General features: G+C 38.7%; 1 protein-coding gene and 1 non-coding gene across 2 annotated transcripts in view; both read left to right on the top strand.

The window, feature by feature from the left end:
• The window catches only part of LOC134661229 (uncharacterized), a 33,242-nt gene extending 19,394 nt beyond the window's left edge, over positions 1–13,848 (top strand). The window contains exons 6-23 of the mRNA XM_063517213.1: positions 578–721; positions 1,004–1,081; positions 1,493–1,849; positions 2,305–2,334; positions 3,286–3,774; positions 3,853–4,287; positions 5,659–5,782; positions 5,960–6,068; positions 6,410–6,614; positions 7,040–7,266; positions 7,571–7,762; positions 8,042–8,189; positions 9,043–9,259; positions 9,519–9,742; positions 10,559–10,731; positions 11,042–11,216; positions 11,568–11,742; positions 13,686–13,848. Coding sequence (XP_063373283.1) covers positions 578–721; positions 1,004–1,081; positions 1,493–1,849; positions 2,305–2,334; positions 3,286–3,774; positions 3,853–4,287; positions 5,659–5,782; positions 5,960–6,068; positions 6,410–6,614; positions 7,040–7,266; positions 7,571–7,762; positions 8,042–8,189; positions 9,043–9,259; positions 9,519–9,742; positions 10,559–10,731; positions 11,042–11,216; positions 11,568–11,742; positions 13,686–13,830 — 3,647 coding nt within the window. The 3' untranslated portion in view covers positions 13,831–13,848. The remainder of the gene's footprint in view (positions 1–577; positions 722–1,003; positions 1,082–1,492; positions 1,850–2,304; positions 2,335–3,285; positions 3,775–3,852; positions 4,288–5,658; positions 5,783–5,959; positions 6,069–6,409; positions 6,615–7,039; positions 7,267–7,570; positions 7,763–8,041; positions 8,190–9,042; positions 9,260–9,518; positions 9,743–10,558; positions 10,732–11,041; positions 11,217–11,567; positions 11,743–13,685) is intronic.
• On the top strand, positions 12,425–12,497 carry Trnar-ucg (transfer RNA arginine (anticodon UCG)). The gene has a single exon. It is a non-coding gene; the product is annotated as a tRNA-Arg (tRNA).
• Positions 13,849–15,999: the final 2,151 nt, after the last annotated feature.

The raw sequence follows: 15,999 nt of genomic DNA, 5'->3' as shown, positions 1-15,999 counted from the left end.
TGGGAAGTGTGCCTGTATGGGCCATCTCCAAGGGTAATGTAAGTCCAATAAGATGTGCTGAGGATACAGACTGCGGGCTGCGAGGGCAGTGCGTTGATGTCAGGGCCACGGAGTACCCCAGCAAGATGTGCTATTGCTCGCATGGGTTCTACGGGAAAGGATGTAATAAGAGTAAGTTTAGTTTTACTACGAGTAGTTTTATCTTTGGGAAGTGTGCCTGTATGTACCATATCCAAGGGTAATGTAAGTCCAATAAGATGTGCTGAGGATACGGACTGCGGGCTGAGGGGGCAGTGCATCGACGTCAGGGCCACGGAGTACCCCAGCAAGATGTGCTATTGCTCGCATGGGTTCTACGGGAAAGGATGTAATAAGAGTACGTTTAGTTTTACTTATCTTTGGGCCAAAGTGTGCCTATATAAAACCAAGGGAACTGTACCCAAGTCCAACGAGATGTGCTGAAGATACAGACTGCGGGCTGCCGATGTGAGGTCCACGGAATCGCCTATCAAGATGTGCTATTGCCGGGTGTGGCGAAGATTATTCATTATAATTTATATTATTTATACAATTCCAGAATCTCCCTGGAAGGACAAGAACCTGAACCTGGACCGGTACAGCCGCCGGGAGCTGTCTCCAGACTTCAACTTATACTGGAGGGTCATACAACATGAGCAAGAACTGGAAGTTGTCATGATCGTCAACGGGACCTCTTATGCTGGTGAGAAATACTCATAGAACTAGTTTTAAGAACCGCATGCATAGAATAGGTTTATACAGTTCAACATTTGCCGCAGAAATGCAGTCGACAGCAATGTCGCGCCGCAGGAGTAAGCAGGTGTAGTGTAAATCCGGAGGGTACCTTTAATTTTTCCGAGGCGGTCAATTTTACTTGTCTTATTCAACCATTATTTATTTAGGATTTTACGGAAAATATAGAGGCTTATATGTCATGTTCTGAATTGTACTTTTAGGATATTACTAATTTGTATTTTTATTCCAGGAATCGGTTGGAGGCCCAGCGGATTGACAAAAGAATGCAAAAATTTCCCCGTCATCGGACCCCCGCTAGCTGACAAAAGTAAAGTACCTACCCCCCTTATCATAAAACTTATAGCAACCAAGAGGTTGGAGGTTGTAAGAACAAACCTCTGTTAAATTTTGTCTCATTTTAAAGATAGATTATTAATTTACACGCTTGGCAAGTCTCGACAGGCATCCACAATCGCAAGCGTGTGAACGGGTGTGTTTGGCTTGGCTTGCAAGAGCTTGCCGCCGATCCGAGCCAGTGTCGGTTTATGAACACAGATCAAAGGAATACAAATACAATATGTAATATCTTTGGATATTTTATATAACCAAAAGATACACCGACCAAACATGTAAATATGTATTTTAAATATAGAAAAGATATTATATATTACTACATGCATGTATTTACAAGATGGAGAACATTATCAGGAGACTAAAACATTTTTTTTTCACTTTCCAGCAAGCACACCAAAGCCGGAACCACTACCAAAACCAGAACCCGAAGCGGAACCAGCTGCGTCCCCAGAACCGAGCCCAGAACCCAAATTAGAACCCGAACTCAGCGCTGAACCGAAAGCGGAGCCAGAACCCACCGCCGAGCCGAAGGCAGAACCCGCACCAGAACCCACTTCAGAGCCAGAACCGTCCGCAGAACCCACGGCAGAACCGGAGCCGGAAACAACGACAAAGTTATCGGAATACGACAATAGGAATAAGAGAGTTGCTATGCATTCGTTGGATGGAATTGACTTCAAGAATCTTGGAAATGATGTTCAAGTGAAGACTAGCGTGTCCTACAAAGTGTCAAGTTCAAAAGGTAATTTTAAACAAATTTAATCAAACTATGATGTTTAGGAACAATTACAACACAATTTTAAATTCAAAGAAAACAGATCTTGTCCTATACTTTTAAAATGGTATCACTCATTTTCGGGAATTACTTCTCGATTAACTTCCATTGCTATCAATTCATTTAAAGGGTCAATAAATAAAACAGTATTTAGGATGATTTACTTTGCCGAATTAAAAGCGTGTCAGTAATGTTAGTATGGATGTGTAATGGCTCCTCTACACGATGGGCCAGCGCAGGCCACTCCAAGGGACGCAGCCATGCGGTATGCGGTAGAATGAGAGCAATATCACTTGCTCCCTCTAACGCATAAATACGTCCCTTGGAGTGGCCGGCGCTGGCCCATCGTGTAGAGGAGCCATAACATTACTAATGTGGTAATGTGTAACATAATAAAGTATAATATTTTTATTATGTTAAAGGTCGTCGGAAACGAGCCGCTGCGAATGAAAGTGAGTATTTGCTTTAGTTTGGGCTTGATGGGTTAAAAATACACATTAATAAAATAAATAATGGTTCGTGTGGCGTTCTATCGAAATATAAAGATATAATAGTCAAATAGTCATTTTAATTGTTGTTTTAAAATATGTTTCTTTTTAAATAGTTTCCTATATCTTGCGAAAGATACAGAAATAATACCTAAAACTATGGGGCTAAAAAACAATGTGTCGGAGTCCTAGAAAAAAGAATAATAGATTAAATTCACCTAATTCAACCACATTCAAATATTAGATAAATCGATACAATGCCACATTTTTAACATTTTACAAAATTACTTGCCCATGAAAACACATAAAAACTAAATTTTAATTGGAAACACAGCACAGAACTCAGTGCAAGCACACGCAAAGCACTCACTAAAATTCGCTATTTAATGTACATATATTTCAATTTAAGAAAACAACATTAAATGTTTTAACTCGTGCACATATTCTTATTCTTTTGGGAATTTTCACTGTTTTCGGAATTAAATTATATTCTTTTTTTATTAAACCATATTAATATTTTATTTGTCGCGAGGAAGAAAATAAAACAATAAAAAATATGAAAGCATAAATCATTTGACTTCATTCCTTTAACGGATCAGATTAAAAAAAAACAACATGATTCAGGCCTCATCGCCTCTTTAAAGGCTTAGTCATGCTGCATAAGAAAAAAATACAAAAAGATGATGAGGCTGGTCATTTCATTGTTGGCCGTATAAAAACTAAGTGCTCTATAAAGGATTATTACTTGTACTTTTAAGTTGCCGCGATGATAACTAATTATAGACACTTCGTATAAATGTTTAAACAAGCAATTAATTCATGATTTAGATTTCCCCTTTTTAGTAAAATTCCCAAAAGTTTGTAAAAATAAGCTATCTGCCCCGCACAATACCGCATGGTCACTTATGTTTACAGATGTGGAAACCTCAACCCATGACCATAGCCATGACAACCATGACCATTCCGTACCATCCTCAGAACCCAAACCATTACCTAAGTCTAGAACTAAATTTGTCCCTAAATCTAAACGAACTACTACCACCACTGTTACAACTCCAGTACCAACCACTCCGGTACCGACTGATCCACCCACACCAGAACCTACTGCAGAACCCACCTCTGAACCGGAGCCAACCGCTGAACCCAAATCTGAACCTACCCCTGAACCAAATGCCATCCCAGAACCTACAGCTGAGCCTAAAGCAGAACCAGAACCCACGCCTGAACCTAAATCTGAACCTGAACCTACAGCGGAACCGAAGGCTGAACCCGAGCCAACTCCAGAACCTAAATCAGAACCCGAACCTACTGCTGAACCTAAGGCAGAACCTAAACCGAAAGAACGTGTACCTAGTCCCAAAACATTGTCAAAACTTAAAGCTAAGCCAAAACCTAGTCCTGACCCTAAATCAGAGCCAGAACCTACTCCAGAGCTAAAATCGGAACCTGAGCCTTCCCCAGAACCCGAACCTTCCCCTGAACCTAAATCAGAACCCGAGCCAACTCCAGAACCCAAGTCAGAACCCGAACCTTCGCCTGAACCTAAATCAGAACCCAAGCCTTCCCCAGAACCCAAATCTGAGCCTGAGCCGTCCCCAGAGCTAAATTCGGAACCCGAACCTTCGTCGGAACCTGAACCTTCCCCTGAACCTAAATCAGAACCAGAACCTTCCCCTGAACCTAAATCAGAACCTGAGCCCAGTCCTGAACCTAAATCAGAACCTGAGCCCAGTCCTGAACCTAAATCAGAACCTGAGCCCAGTCCTGAACCTAAATCAGAACCTGAGCCCAGTCCTGAACCTAAATCAGAACCTGAGCCTAGTCCTGAACCTAAATCAGAACCCGAACCCTCCTCAGAACCCAAAGCGGAACCAGAACGCGCGACTTTGCTAGTGAAAGGACTTAAAGAAGAAACAGGTAACGCACTTGCTTTGCACATTTTTAAAACGCATTCAATAGCAAAAAATATATGTTCAGTTGAGGCAAGTGCCCAATAGGAATGCACCTAGTCTAGCATACAAGTACAAGGTATGGCGTAAGTGTTAGATGTCCTTCCACCGTGATCACCTTGGTACCCTATGGAGGCACTTACCCTGACTGACTAATGTCCTATTTTACCAAGTCTTGGTATAAACTCTATTTAAAACTAAATATGTAATAAAACAATTTGAAAGATAACAATATAATTTGCGTTTGCGTTGTAAAAGGAGAAATAAATTTGTTATTGAATGCGTTTCTATTGTACAGCATTTATCACCAATATCACCATATTATTACTGGTTGGAGGTAACTAAACTGCATTTATTTCTGTATTCTTAAAATCTCACACCTCAACTTCTTTTTCAAAGTCATGCAAAGAAAATGTATTGATATCACTTGTAAATATAAGACTACGCCACATCACACTGCTGTCGGCGTCAAAATGTAAGGAATATCATCATTACGTAGTAGATTTTTCTTAAAGTCAAACCAACAAACTGTTGTGAACTACTTAATTAAACACTTGTTTGATTGCCAGTTTTTAACTTTATTAAGTACGTATTTGTATCTTTACTGACGATCATGGAATTAAGATGTTATAATCAACTGAACATGAAATGAACTCTAACGCGATAATAACAGAGTCGTGTTCAGATATTTTAATGCAACGTGCTCGATCTGATTGTATATTTAGGTACTTACCTAGCAATAGGGTAGGTACCAACATATTTTCCAAACATGTTTAACAGACATGTGTAACAAATATAGATTTTCAGCATTTAAAAACTGTTGGTTTGTTAGCTTCTAGTAGCTTTCTTTGTGCTTCGCTTTGCCGAGCTTGGCCTATGCTTTTCCTATTTCCTCTTCTCTCCCTCCCCTCACCTCTTTTCTTATCTTACCTTTTCAGTCTTACTCGGGTCGGGTGTGATCTTTAACTGTGTCTAATATGAGTGGATGATAATCATACGGATGTGGTCATTTTCTTATATTTTATGCTTATCTTTTGACATTTCTATAAATAATTCATGTATTTTAGGGTTAAGTTAATATTTAGGTTTTTAAAACTTGTTATGCTTATTATTTAAAGGATTGTGAATAAAAAACGTAGATCTAAATAACTTATCTGTTACTAAAGAAATCTCACATATTTTTAAAGTTATGATCTGAGCCGCATTTTATAAAATGACAAGAGAAGTGCAGACTGGTTGGTACTTTGACCGGCTATCTGGAGTAGGTATACTAATAAAATTGACATAGAAAAGAAAATCGAAGACAATACATTTCCTGATGAATATAAGTCGTTTTTAGGTTACTTCCCCGCTCACGAGTACGTGCCGGGCTACGACTTCAACCCCATGGACTGCACGGATATAGTCATCGGCACGGCGCGGGGCAACTATCACAGGGTTCTGGACTATTATACTAGGGACAGGTAAGACAAAACAAGTCGTTTTTAGGTTATTTTCCTACATAGCTCGATTATATTCCATGTAATTATTTTTAAACAAAATCAGTAGTTGTTTACTACTCGTAAGCTTTAGAAATCCTGGTCACGGCACCGAATTGTAAACTTCTTTATTATTATTATTATAAATGTATCGTTTGTCAGGTCAACTCCTCGCGTGGACACGTTCTGGGGCGGCCACGACGACATCACGGCGTCTTCCGGTTTTGAGGAAAATGGCGTCACCACCATTATGTTCAGGAAGAAGCTGCAGGTACTTTGATCTGATTGCTAATTAAATTCGTTACGTAGGAACTGAAAATTTGTTTAGTAAAATATATAATATGAACACATATTCTTCTAATCATTCCTATACCTACTCGTACCAAACTTTGTCGTCGTCGCGGGCATGATAGTTATTTTATTTTTTAATTCGTATGTACAGTTTTCATTTGCATAAAAATTCTACAGCAATATTGGACTGATGCGGAATGAAAATTTAGATTTTTCCGAAACCCATGAAGCATATTTCTCAAAACGGCAACCCTCAAAGGTCAAGATTTTACTTTATAGTTTTTTAACATTCTTTTTACATAATATGTTATAATTTACCAGGCTAAAGAGCCCACGGACCACTCGATCGTCGACGACGCAATGCACTTGATCTGGGCGCGCGGGCAAGAGCCCGGCAAATACCGACACTCGCCACCCTCAGGAATCGAACAAGGCACTGCGTCCGTTAAGGATTTCTACAGACAGGATGAACTGAAGTATCACGGCCATGGGGGGCAGAGAGGCGTTACTAAACTCAACTTCTTCGGTGAGTGACGAAACACATTTTAACTTCATTCTCAAGGCAAGGGTGAGTTACGACACACCTTTATATTCTCTAGATAAGGTAAGTACCGCCACTCCGAAATAGAGACATTAGTTATTTCTTTGGGTGAACTTTGAAAGGAGACTGAACAATATAATCAATTAGATAACTAACTCATTAACTACAAAAGAGAATTTTATTCAGGTAAGTGCCTCAGTAAAAATCTAATTAAAAATGATTGTAAAACTAATTACAAACTGAACAGTGCAAAAACGAAACGCACTATAAGCAGATATAAGATTGTGAATTGAAATATAGTGATACATTTTCATTGCACAGGATTGCCACACTTAGATTTTTGAAATGACCATCTTTTTGTAATACAAAGTGAATAATGATTCGTAAAGAATAATATGTTATATTTACAGAAGAGACCAAGTCCGCGACACTGGGCGGCATTCTCCCCCTCGCGAACAAATGCGGGGGCTACTTCAAGCTGCCGGCTAACTGTTCCCTCGCCAACGGCACTTGCGATTACCACGCCAGTTGGGAGTACCTCGGACAGAAGAGGGGAAAGGACTCTGTCAAGTTCACGATTTCTACCAAGGAGAGCAAGCTCTGGACTGGCATTGGGTTCAGCAACGACAAGAGAATGGTAAGTTTTCAACGCGTCGTAAAATAGTTTATGCTAAGTCCACGGGATAAGATATTGTCTTTGCATTTATTCTCAGATATATTCAGATCTACTCATGATGCGATGTTTTCCTCGATCGAATCGGCCAATTATGATTCTGCTTTAGGACTGAAGCAAAACGGTTAGCGTTAGGAAGCAGGAAGGATGTTTAGTTGGTTGTTAAATGTTCGGCGAATGAATGTATGTTGGTTTGTTGATACGTTTTCTTTTGACCCTTGAATGCAAATGATTTATTCATGAATACTTGTCATATTTTCTTCCTCAGTCCCAGACGGATGCCATTATTGGTTGGGTGGACCCTCGCTCCTCGCGCCCCTTCATCATGGACACCTGGGTGTCCGGATATGCTGCTCCCAGGGTTGACACTCAGCAGGACATAACTAAGGAGTTCGGCAGTCTCATAGACGGTGTGACGACCCTCAGCTTCGTGAGGAAGCGGGACACTAAGGATTCTAAGGTAGGTTAAGTAGTGGCATCAAACACAACGCGTACCTTAGTAGTTGTATGTTGGGACGCTAATATAGCTTGATGGACCAAGACACACTGTTTCGTTATAATAGATACTTTACCAGGTGTTGACACGCAGAAAGACCTCAAGGTTTTGCATCAAATTTAGTATCATCATTAATTAAACACAACTCTTAGCTTCGTAGGAGCGATTATCATCTAGTTAACCCGCGTCTTAAAGAGGGACGTAATTTAACATTGATAAAACGTTATTTTCTTGCCGTTTTAGGACTTGGCGTTCACGGACAGCCAGTGCCTCTACATGATGTTCATCCCCCACGGCGGCGGCTTCGACCCCGTGAACAAGCGGACAAGCAAGCACGCGCAGACTCCGATCGTCTCCGAGAACAGAGTGTGCATCAAACCCTGTGGACCAGGTGAGTTTACCAAACAGTTATACTACATCGCTCGATTATATTCCCTCTAATTAACAAAATCAATAGTTGTTTACTAAGTTTTAGAAATCCTCGTCACGGCACCAACTTGTAAACTTACGTTTCATATGTGAACATAAATGTATTAGAGTGACGAAGACAAAATTAACGGAAAATTCAAATTGCCTCATTTTGCAACGTATGGGTAACTAAATTAACAGTAAATAACAAGTATCTCTTGACCCAATATTTCTTGTTAATACCCCCAAAATATTTTCAACTTACTATGGAATTTACATACCTACATATATTTAAGTGTATACAAGCAAATCGTGTGTACGTAAACGATTTCCATATATAATGGCAACCAACGAAATACATAAATACCTGCAAATCAATACTGTGAAGGAAGAAATCCTTCACGCAACTAAAGCATATTAGCATAGACTAAGACACCACCCAAACGACCTGGCAGCAAAACTAACAGACAAGGGTTATGAAAAAAGACTAAAAAGAAAAGACATCTTCACTGAATAATTTTACGGTTTAGACTCACTTGTCCGAAACATGTCGCGCGAGTGACTTAAAACAAGTGAGTCTAAACCGTAAAATTATTCAATGTTAGTATGTCTCACAACAGTTTAAATTCGACATCTTCACTCATACATAGACAATCCAAAATTGTCAAAGCTAAATGAGTAGAAGCCCTCGCTGGAGGACTCGCGCGTCATGATATAAAACACTCAACCAATCTGCTTATAGTCTGACTGATTGCAGATAAAACTAGAGAAAAAAAAAATATAATGGCATGTTCACTCTGTGCCTGTAAGTCTTATGTAACTCTTCATATTCCTAGAACCGGCCGAAGACGAAGTAACCACCGAAGCTATCATCCCCGGCCAAACAGCATACACCATGCTGATCCGCATCACAGGCTTAGCTGACAGCTTCAAGCCACCAGCTGAAGGGTCCCAGGAGTTCGCAGAACTGAAGAGACAGGTCGAGGACAGCCTTATCCGAGAGGTCTCCAAGAATAAGGGGTACCGGGGGCTGCAGCTGAATGGCTTTATGCAGTAAGTGAACTTAGAAAGTAGTTTAATTCATTCCATTGTGATAGACAATAACTAGAAACTAGTTTTAAACTGAGCATATAAAGTTACATTGCTGTTTGGTGTGCGCAGTGAAGAAAAGTTACTTGGTCTTTCGCATAAAAGTTATGTTTAATTAACTATTTGAGAATTTTGAAATTAAATTTCAATTCATATTCCAATTTAAATTCTCATAGCCAAACCTGCATGAAAACAAAGTTTAAGTAAATGTTTTTTTTTTCAGGAACGAAACCAAAGCCATAATAGCAGAGCTAACCCTAAAATCGATGGAAAGCAACGTTATCGAGGGCTCTAGCGCTCGTTCTCTCGGCGCGGCGCCGCGCAACGAGAGCGACAAGGACGGCGATAGACAACGGTGGGAGCGTGCTGTTAGGGACACGCTGGCGCTGGGGAAGGTTGGGAACCTTAACGTGGACCCAGAGTTCTTGGTGCTGGTGCCACAGAGTCGTAAGTGATTTTGATACTAAATTTACAAGCATTGGCAGCGTGGACCTGACGTCCGACTTTCAATCCGGAGGTCGCGGGTTCAAAATCCTTACCAATGAGTTTTTCGGAACTTATGTACAAAATATCAGTTGATATATACCACTAGCTTCCTGGTGAAGGAAAACAACGTGAGGAAACATGCGAAGAAATTCAAAGGACCTATCCGCATTGGGCCAGCGTGGGGCCTATAGCCCAAGCCCTCTCGCGCATGAGAGGAGGCCTGTGCCCAGCAGTAGGATTGTATATAGGCTGTTATTCTTTTATGTATAACTTTTATTTCTAGTATTTATGTATATTATGGCCAGGGATGTTGCGAATATCCGCATCCGCATCCGCAACCGCGGAACTTCCGCATTATTTTCAACATCCGCATCTGCATCCGCATCCGCATAAAATCGATGCGGATTTAATGCGGATGCGGATGTGGAACAGGTCGGTACAGGAACGTCTTAGCATCGGCGTAAGTGCTAGACTGCTAGGTAATTTAGTCATTAGCCAAAAAAACCTATTGGAAATTAGCAGTCAAGCGTGAGTTGGACTTAATGTACGGAACTCTTGGAACGCGAGTCCGACTCGCACTTGGCCGGTTTTTTGAAATAAAAATTACTAAAATGTAATATTTGACGTTTTTTGTGTACCTATCTTGACATCCGCATCCGCATCCGCATCCGCGGATGTGAGCCTTTAAAAATCCGCATCCGCATCCGCATCCGCGGATGTCAAGAAATCGGCATCCGCAACATCCCTGATTATGGCACCTGTATTTTTTATTTCCAGTACTATCAACCCAGTCCATCCCCGACGAGGAGGAGAGCGGCAACGCTCGCACGTTCTTCGGCCTCGCCGAGACCAAACTATACGTCGTAGTAGGCTGTGTGGTAGCGCTTATATTAGTAGCGTTATTACAAGCCGGATGCACCTTGTATAGGAGCAGCAGTGGGAAGAGGAAAGTGAGTATGATAGTTTTATACGTAGGACTCGCTCTTCGGCCTCGTTAAAAGGAATAGACAGCGAATGCTATCTGTAATTTTTAAAGGATTAAAACTGCCGACACAAACTGTATGTATAGAAAGAGTAAGATAAATTGTTGCTGACTGTTTTCTATGTGTTCAAGTATCTATCTATATATCCTCGTCTAGTAACCACGATACACATCATATTGAGCTGTGTTGCTAGGTTGATTTTTGGAAGATTGCCCTATAATATGTAATTATTAGGAAAGTTAAAGCTAATATTTGTATTATTTTGTATGTTTTCCAGGAGCAACTGATCCCGAACGCAGCCTGGAAGGACTATTCCACGGCCAACACCAACTACGCATTCGAACCGTTTGAAAACGACGACAAATATAACAGTACCACATCTACCGCTCCGCTGAGAGAGAGGCCTACGTCCGCTCCTTTGAGGCCTACAAACCCACCTCCACCGAGGCCAGGTAACTAACCGTTTGAAAATTGCAACAGTGCCTTGTCTACAGCATTTGAGAGGCCAACTGCTTTGATAGCGAGGCCAGGTAACAACAGCTCATCTATTCCAAATTAGGTATTTTGTAGGTCTTTTACTGGCCTTTGGATTGTAACTTAATGTCATCCTATTAATTTGCCATTTATTATTTTGGCTACAAAATTTCGTATTAACGATGTATTGAAATGACATCCGTACCGTCACTGTACTTGCACATTATAGTGTTTGAAAATACTATAACGTGCAAATCCCATCATAAAGGTTAATTATAGTTGTTGCCTAACTTGCTCCATTTATTTTACTGTTAATGTAAACAATTCAGGAAGCAACAACAAAATGGCGCCCAACGGCAAGAACGGCAAGATGGCGGCCAACGGCAACGGAAACAAGATGGCCGCCAACGGAAACGGCAAGCCCAAGCACCCGAACAGCGCCGCGCAATATTACCACGAGACGCGCTCGTTGCAACGGCCGAGGCCGCCGCAACCACAATACGGGTGAGTTGCTTAGATCTAGAGTTGTCATAATAATGTCCAATTAATCTATATTATAACTATCCCTAACATAACAAGCGAAATTAGAGTATTCCGTTTTTTCACACTGGTTCCGTCTGTCTTTTGTTTTGAAATCCAACAAAATCCTGTCGCATGATATATCCTCCGCTCCGCTCAATTGCCAATCAACACGCTGCTCCTGTGAGCGAGACAGCGCTATAATGCACGTATATAGTGATGTCCCACTCGCACACCAATTTGACATATGGTTTTGCATCTGTGTGATGTGTGTGTTTGTGTGTGTGTGTGTGTGTGTGTGCGTTAGTCACATAAAATATATACGATATATAATATACGACGTAGTATACCTAAATAATACTGTTTTTGAGGAAAAAAGGCCGGTAGTAGTAACTATTTATTAATCTGTGCCGGTAGGCAACATCGAAACGAAATTAAGGTAAAAAATTGTTAAATAGTCCCAATATTGTCGTTTTAATATTCTAAACTATAACAATCAAATTACAATCTACAGTTTTTGAAACGTAAATACTTTAAAACGAATGTGGGTAACTACCCTTTATATTTCCACCCTTCTTTTTAAAGTGTCAAAGTCAATAAGGGTTGACCAATAAGGGCAAAAAAGCGGTTTGCCAAGCAGCGAGGAATTTCGCCAAACCTTCTGTGTGACCGTGTGGCCTAATGGATAAGGCGTCGGACTTCGGATCCGAAGATTGCAGGTTCGAGTCCTGTCACGGTCGAATAATACTTTTTGTGTTTTTTTTTTCTTTTTATTTGAAGCTGTTGTTTAATTGCGTATGTTTGGGTCAGATTTGGCTTATTAAAAATATGGCGTAAAGTGAGCAAGTTTTTTCGCTAGCTTCTTTTTTTAAAACACGCGTTCGTTTTATTTTCTGTACCTACCTACTAACAATTATTACGATGATTAAAAACATGGTCATTATGAAGACATTTTTACGACAAACATATAGTTAAATAAAGCTGAACTTTATTTAAAATTTGCTGAAGTTTATGAATCCAGTAACTTTGTCAACTTTTGTAACGTGGTCAAATCCGGTAGTTCTGATTTTTTTATGATGTTTTTTCGATTTTTGACCAAGTTGCCGTATTTGTCGCAAACTAACTAAATGTATAAAGTTACTGGATTAACTTGCCAAGGCACCAAGTGGCGAGTCGGGCAATAAAAGTCAGGTACTAATTCTATGTACCTGCACTATTGTTGCGAGGCCGTATAAGTGCGAAAGGGATAACACGATTCCGATGATTTACAACCCGATTCGCCACTTAGTTTTGTTTGCGGCAAGTATAGACGTGCTCTAGCATTGTTAGGGTTCCGTAGCCAAATGGCAAGAAACGGAACTCTTATAGATTCGTCATGTCTGTCTGTCTGTCTGTCTGTCCGTCTGTCTGTCCGTCCGTATGTCACAGCCACTTTTCTCCGAAACTATAAGAACTATACTGTTGAAACTTGGTAAGTAGATGTATTCTGTGAACCGCATTAAGATTTTCACACAAAAATAGAAAAAAAACAATAATTTTTTGGGGTTCCCCATACTTCGAACTGAAACTCAAAAATTTTTTTTTCATCAAACCCATACGTGTGGGGTATCTATGGATAGGTCTTCAAAAATGATATTGAGGTTTCTAATATCATTTTTTTCTAAACTGAATAGTTTGCGCGAGAGACACTTCCAAAGTGGTAAAATGTGTGCCCCCCCCCCTGTAACTTCTAAAATAAGAGAATGATAAAACTAAAAAAAATATATGATGTACATTACCATGTAAACTTCCACCGAAAATTGGTTTGAACGAGATCTAGTAAGTAGTTTTTTTTTAATACGTCATAAATCGCCTAAATACGGAACCCTTCATGGGCGAGTCCGACTCGCACTTGGCCGCTTTTAATAAAAGTATTGTTTCATTTGCAGGTACACGACGCGACCGGACCGCGCGACATACTCGCTGCCGCGCGGCCGCGACATGTCGCAGCCAGACTTCTACTTCATGCCGTCGCAGCGCAAGTACGAAGGTGAAGTCGTTAGGGTCTACGTCGACTATAGGGACAGGGAATAATTTAACAACGCTTTAATATTGTACCCCTGTAGCAAAATAAATATGCATAGGATATGCTTTATATAACGAAACGAAAATGAGGGATAGTATTGCCCCATAGAATATGCCGTACGGGTAGACAAGTCTAACATATGCATAGTATTTGAAGGTGGTTAAATTGTGTATAGGGACATGGTAAACCAACTATACGAACGTTTTATATCTATTGCAATATCCCATGCTTAATATAGGCGCAGTTATACCGCTCAAGATGATGACGTATAGTATACTAGCCTAACATATGCATAGTATGTGAAGGCTTATATCAGTTACATCTAATATAGAGACAGGGAATATGAACAAAAATAAATGCTTTGAAGCGCCCTATATGTATTTATAACGAAACGTGGGATAAGTAGTACCCCATAAGAGAATACCTTATGGGTATACTAGCCTAACAGTGAAGTACTTGAAGGATGATAGAAATAGAGGGACGGGGTATAGTAATATCGTAAAACGATAGTACTTCATTATTCAAATACGACATTATACTTTTTTGTCCATAAGTAACTTAACGCCTATTGATCATTACATTTTTTGACTTTGGTTATGTACTTAGCAACTAGTGGTTATTTTAAGTTTTAGACAGGTGAACAGCTTTAATGTAGTGTAGTATAGTGTAGTTAGTTGGTTGTATTTTGAAATGTGCCAGTGTACTTATTTTGTAGTTGGGGTTGTGTAAATACTATATTATTTATGTAGCGGTTTTTCTTTTATCAAAAAGTAATCGAGTAACGAGAAATCTAGATGCTTAAATAATGTAGTATAACATACATATTAATATTTTAATTTGTATTGCTCGGAGTAAAATAATATTATAATTTGCTAATACATATTGTACTTATGTTTATTCTATTATATGTACGTATGATAATGCTTGCTAACAAATAAAAGATAAAGTGTCTTAAAGAGCTTCAATATTGCATGATTTATTTTTTATATTTTTATTAATAAAAACCAAAATAAACATAATGCATGAACATACATACCTAGGTATATATCAAAAATATAATGAGACAAACAAAACAAAATTCCAAAATTATAATGCTTGTAGTGTTACTTGTAACATATTAGAAGTAAACGAGTGTGTATTACCTAATGTTATATTTTAAATATTTGCAAGTAAGAAATTGTGATTTTGGTTGTTAATGTGGTTTTCTTAGAAGCTTTATAGCAATGCACAAATTTTATTTTTGCACTAGAATATAAATTTGTAATTGTACATATTATTTAGCATGTTACCTTATATTATTAAGAAATTGCAGAGCAAAAAACTAGGGTACTAGTTTTTATTGTTAAAAATATATATGATTTTAGTAACATATCTTCTTATTTTAACAGTTAATATTACTAACTAATGCATTAATAAGTAGATCATTTTGAGTAGAAAATGGTTTGGTGTATTGCACATAAAATAAATAATATTAAATTTAAAACCTTCAAAATCAACTTATCTCTTTAACATTAACAAAAAAATAACTTTCTGTAAATAATTTTCTCGATATTTATTTGAACTATTTATTTTTTCCAGATTTTTGACGGAGTTGACGGGCGATAATTTCTAGTTACCAATAATTATTTTGCACCGAACATTTCATGTACATTAGGACATTCCCCACTTTATTTTATTACTCCCAAACCAGATCTAGTCTCGTGTCACAGTTTTAAAATAAGTTATTTTATTCACCTCTTTACTCTTAAGACGACATATTGTAAATAATTGCTGTATATTGCGATATATCTATATATATATATATATGGAGCAAGTGGCGGGTTTTTTTTAAATATAATTAATTTTAATGTGAATGTACCTTTGACGAATAGTTATATTTAAATATTATTTTTATTATATTAGTACTTAAGTATATAAATGTAGAAATAATACTTGATTATTTTTTGAACTTGGGACTTCGATCAAATCTCCTAAAGAATAATCTCAATTTAAATACCTATACATTTTTTTTTAAATTTACAATATTCATTTTCTCTTCGATAATACAGGGTGACTTCAAATTGGTAATATAAAACATTTGATTGTGGCTCAGTTAATGCCAAATAGTATACTAAATTAACCCTGTTGTTAAAATTAGCTGTATTTAATTATCGTTTATGCCATCATAATGCCAACCA

This window comes from Cydia amplana, chromosome 2 (genome assembly GCF_948474715.1).
Source record: "Cydia amplana chromosome 2, ilCydAmpl1.1, whole genome shotgun sequence".
In the NCBI taxonomy this organism is placed as follows: Eukaryota; Metazoa; Arthropoda; class Insecta; order Lepidoptera; family Tortricidae; genus Cydia; species Cydia amplana.
The sequence above is the reverse complement of the archived record's forward strand: the minus strand, read 5'-3'. Positions and strand labels throughout refer to the sequence as shown.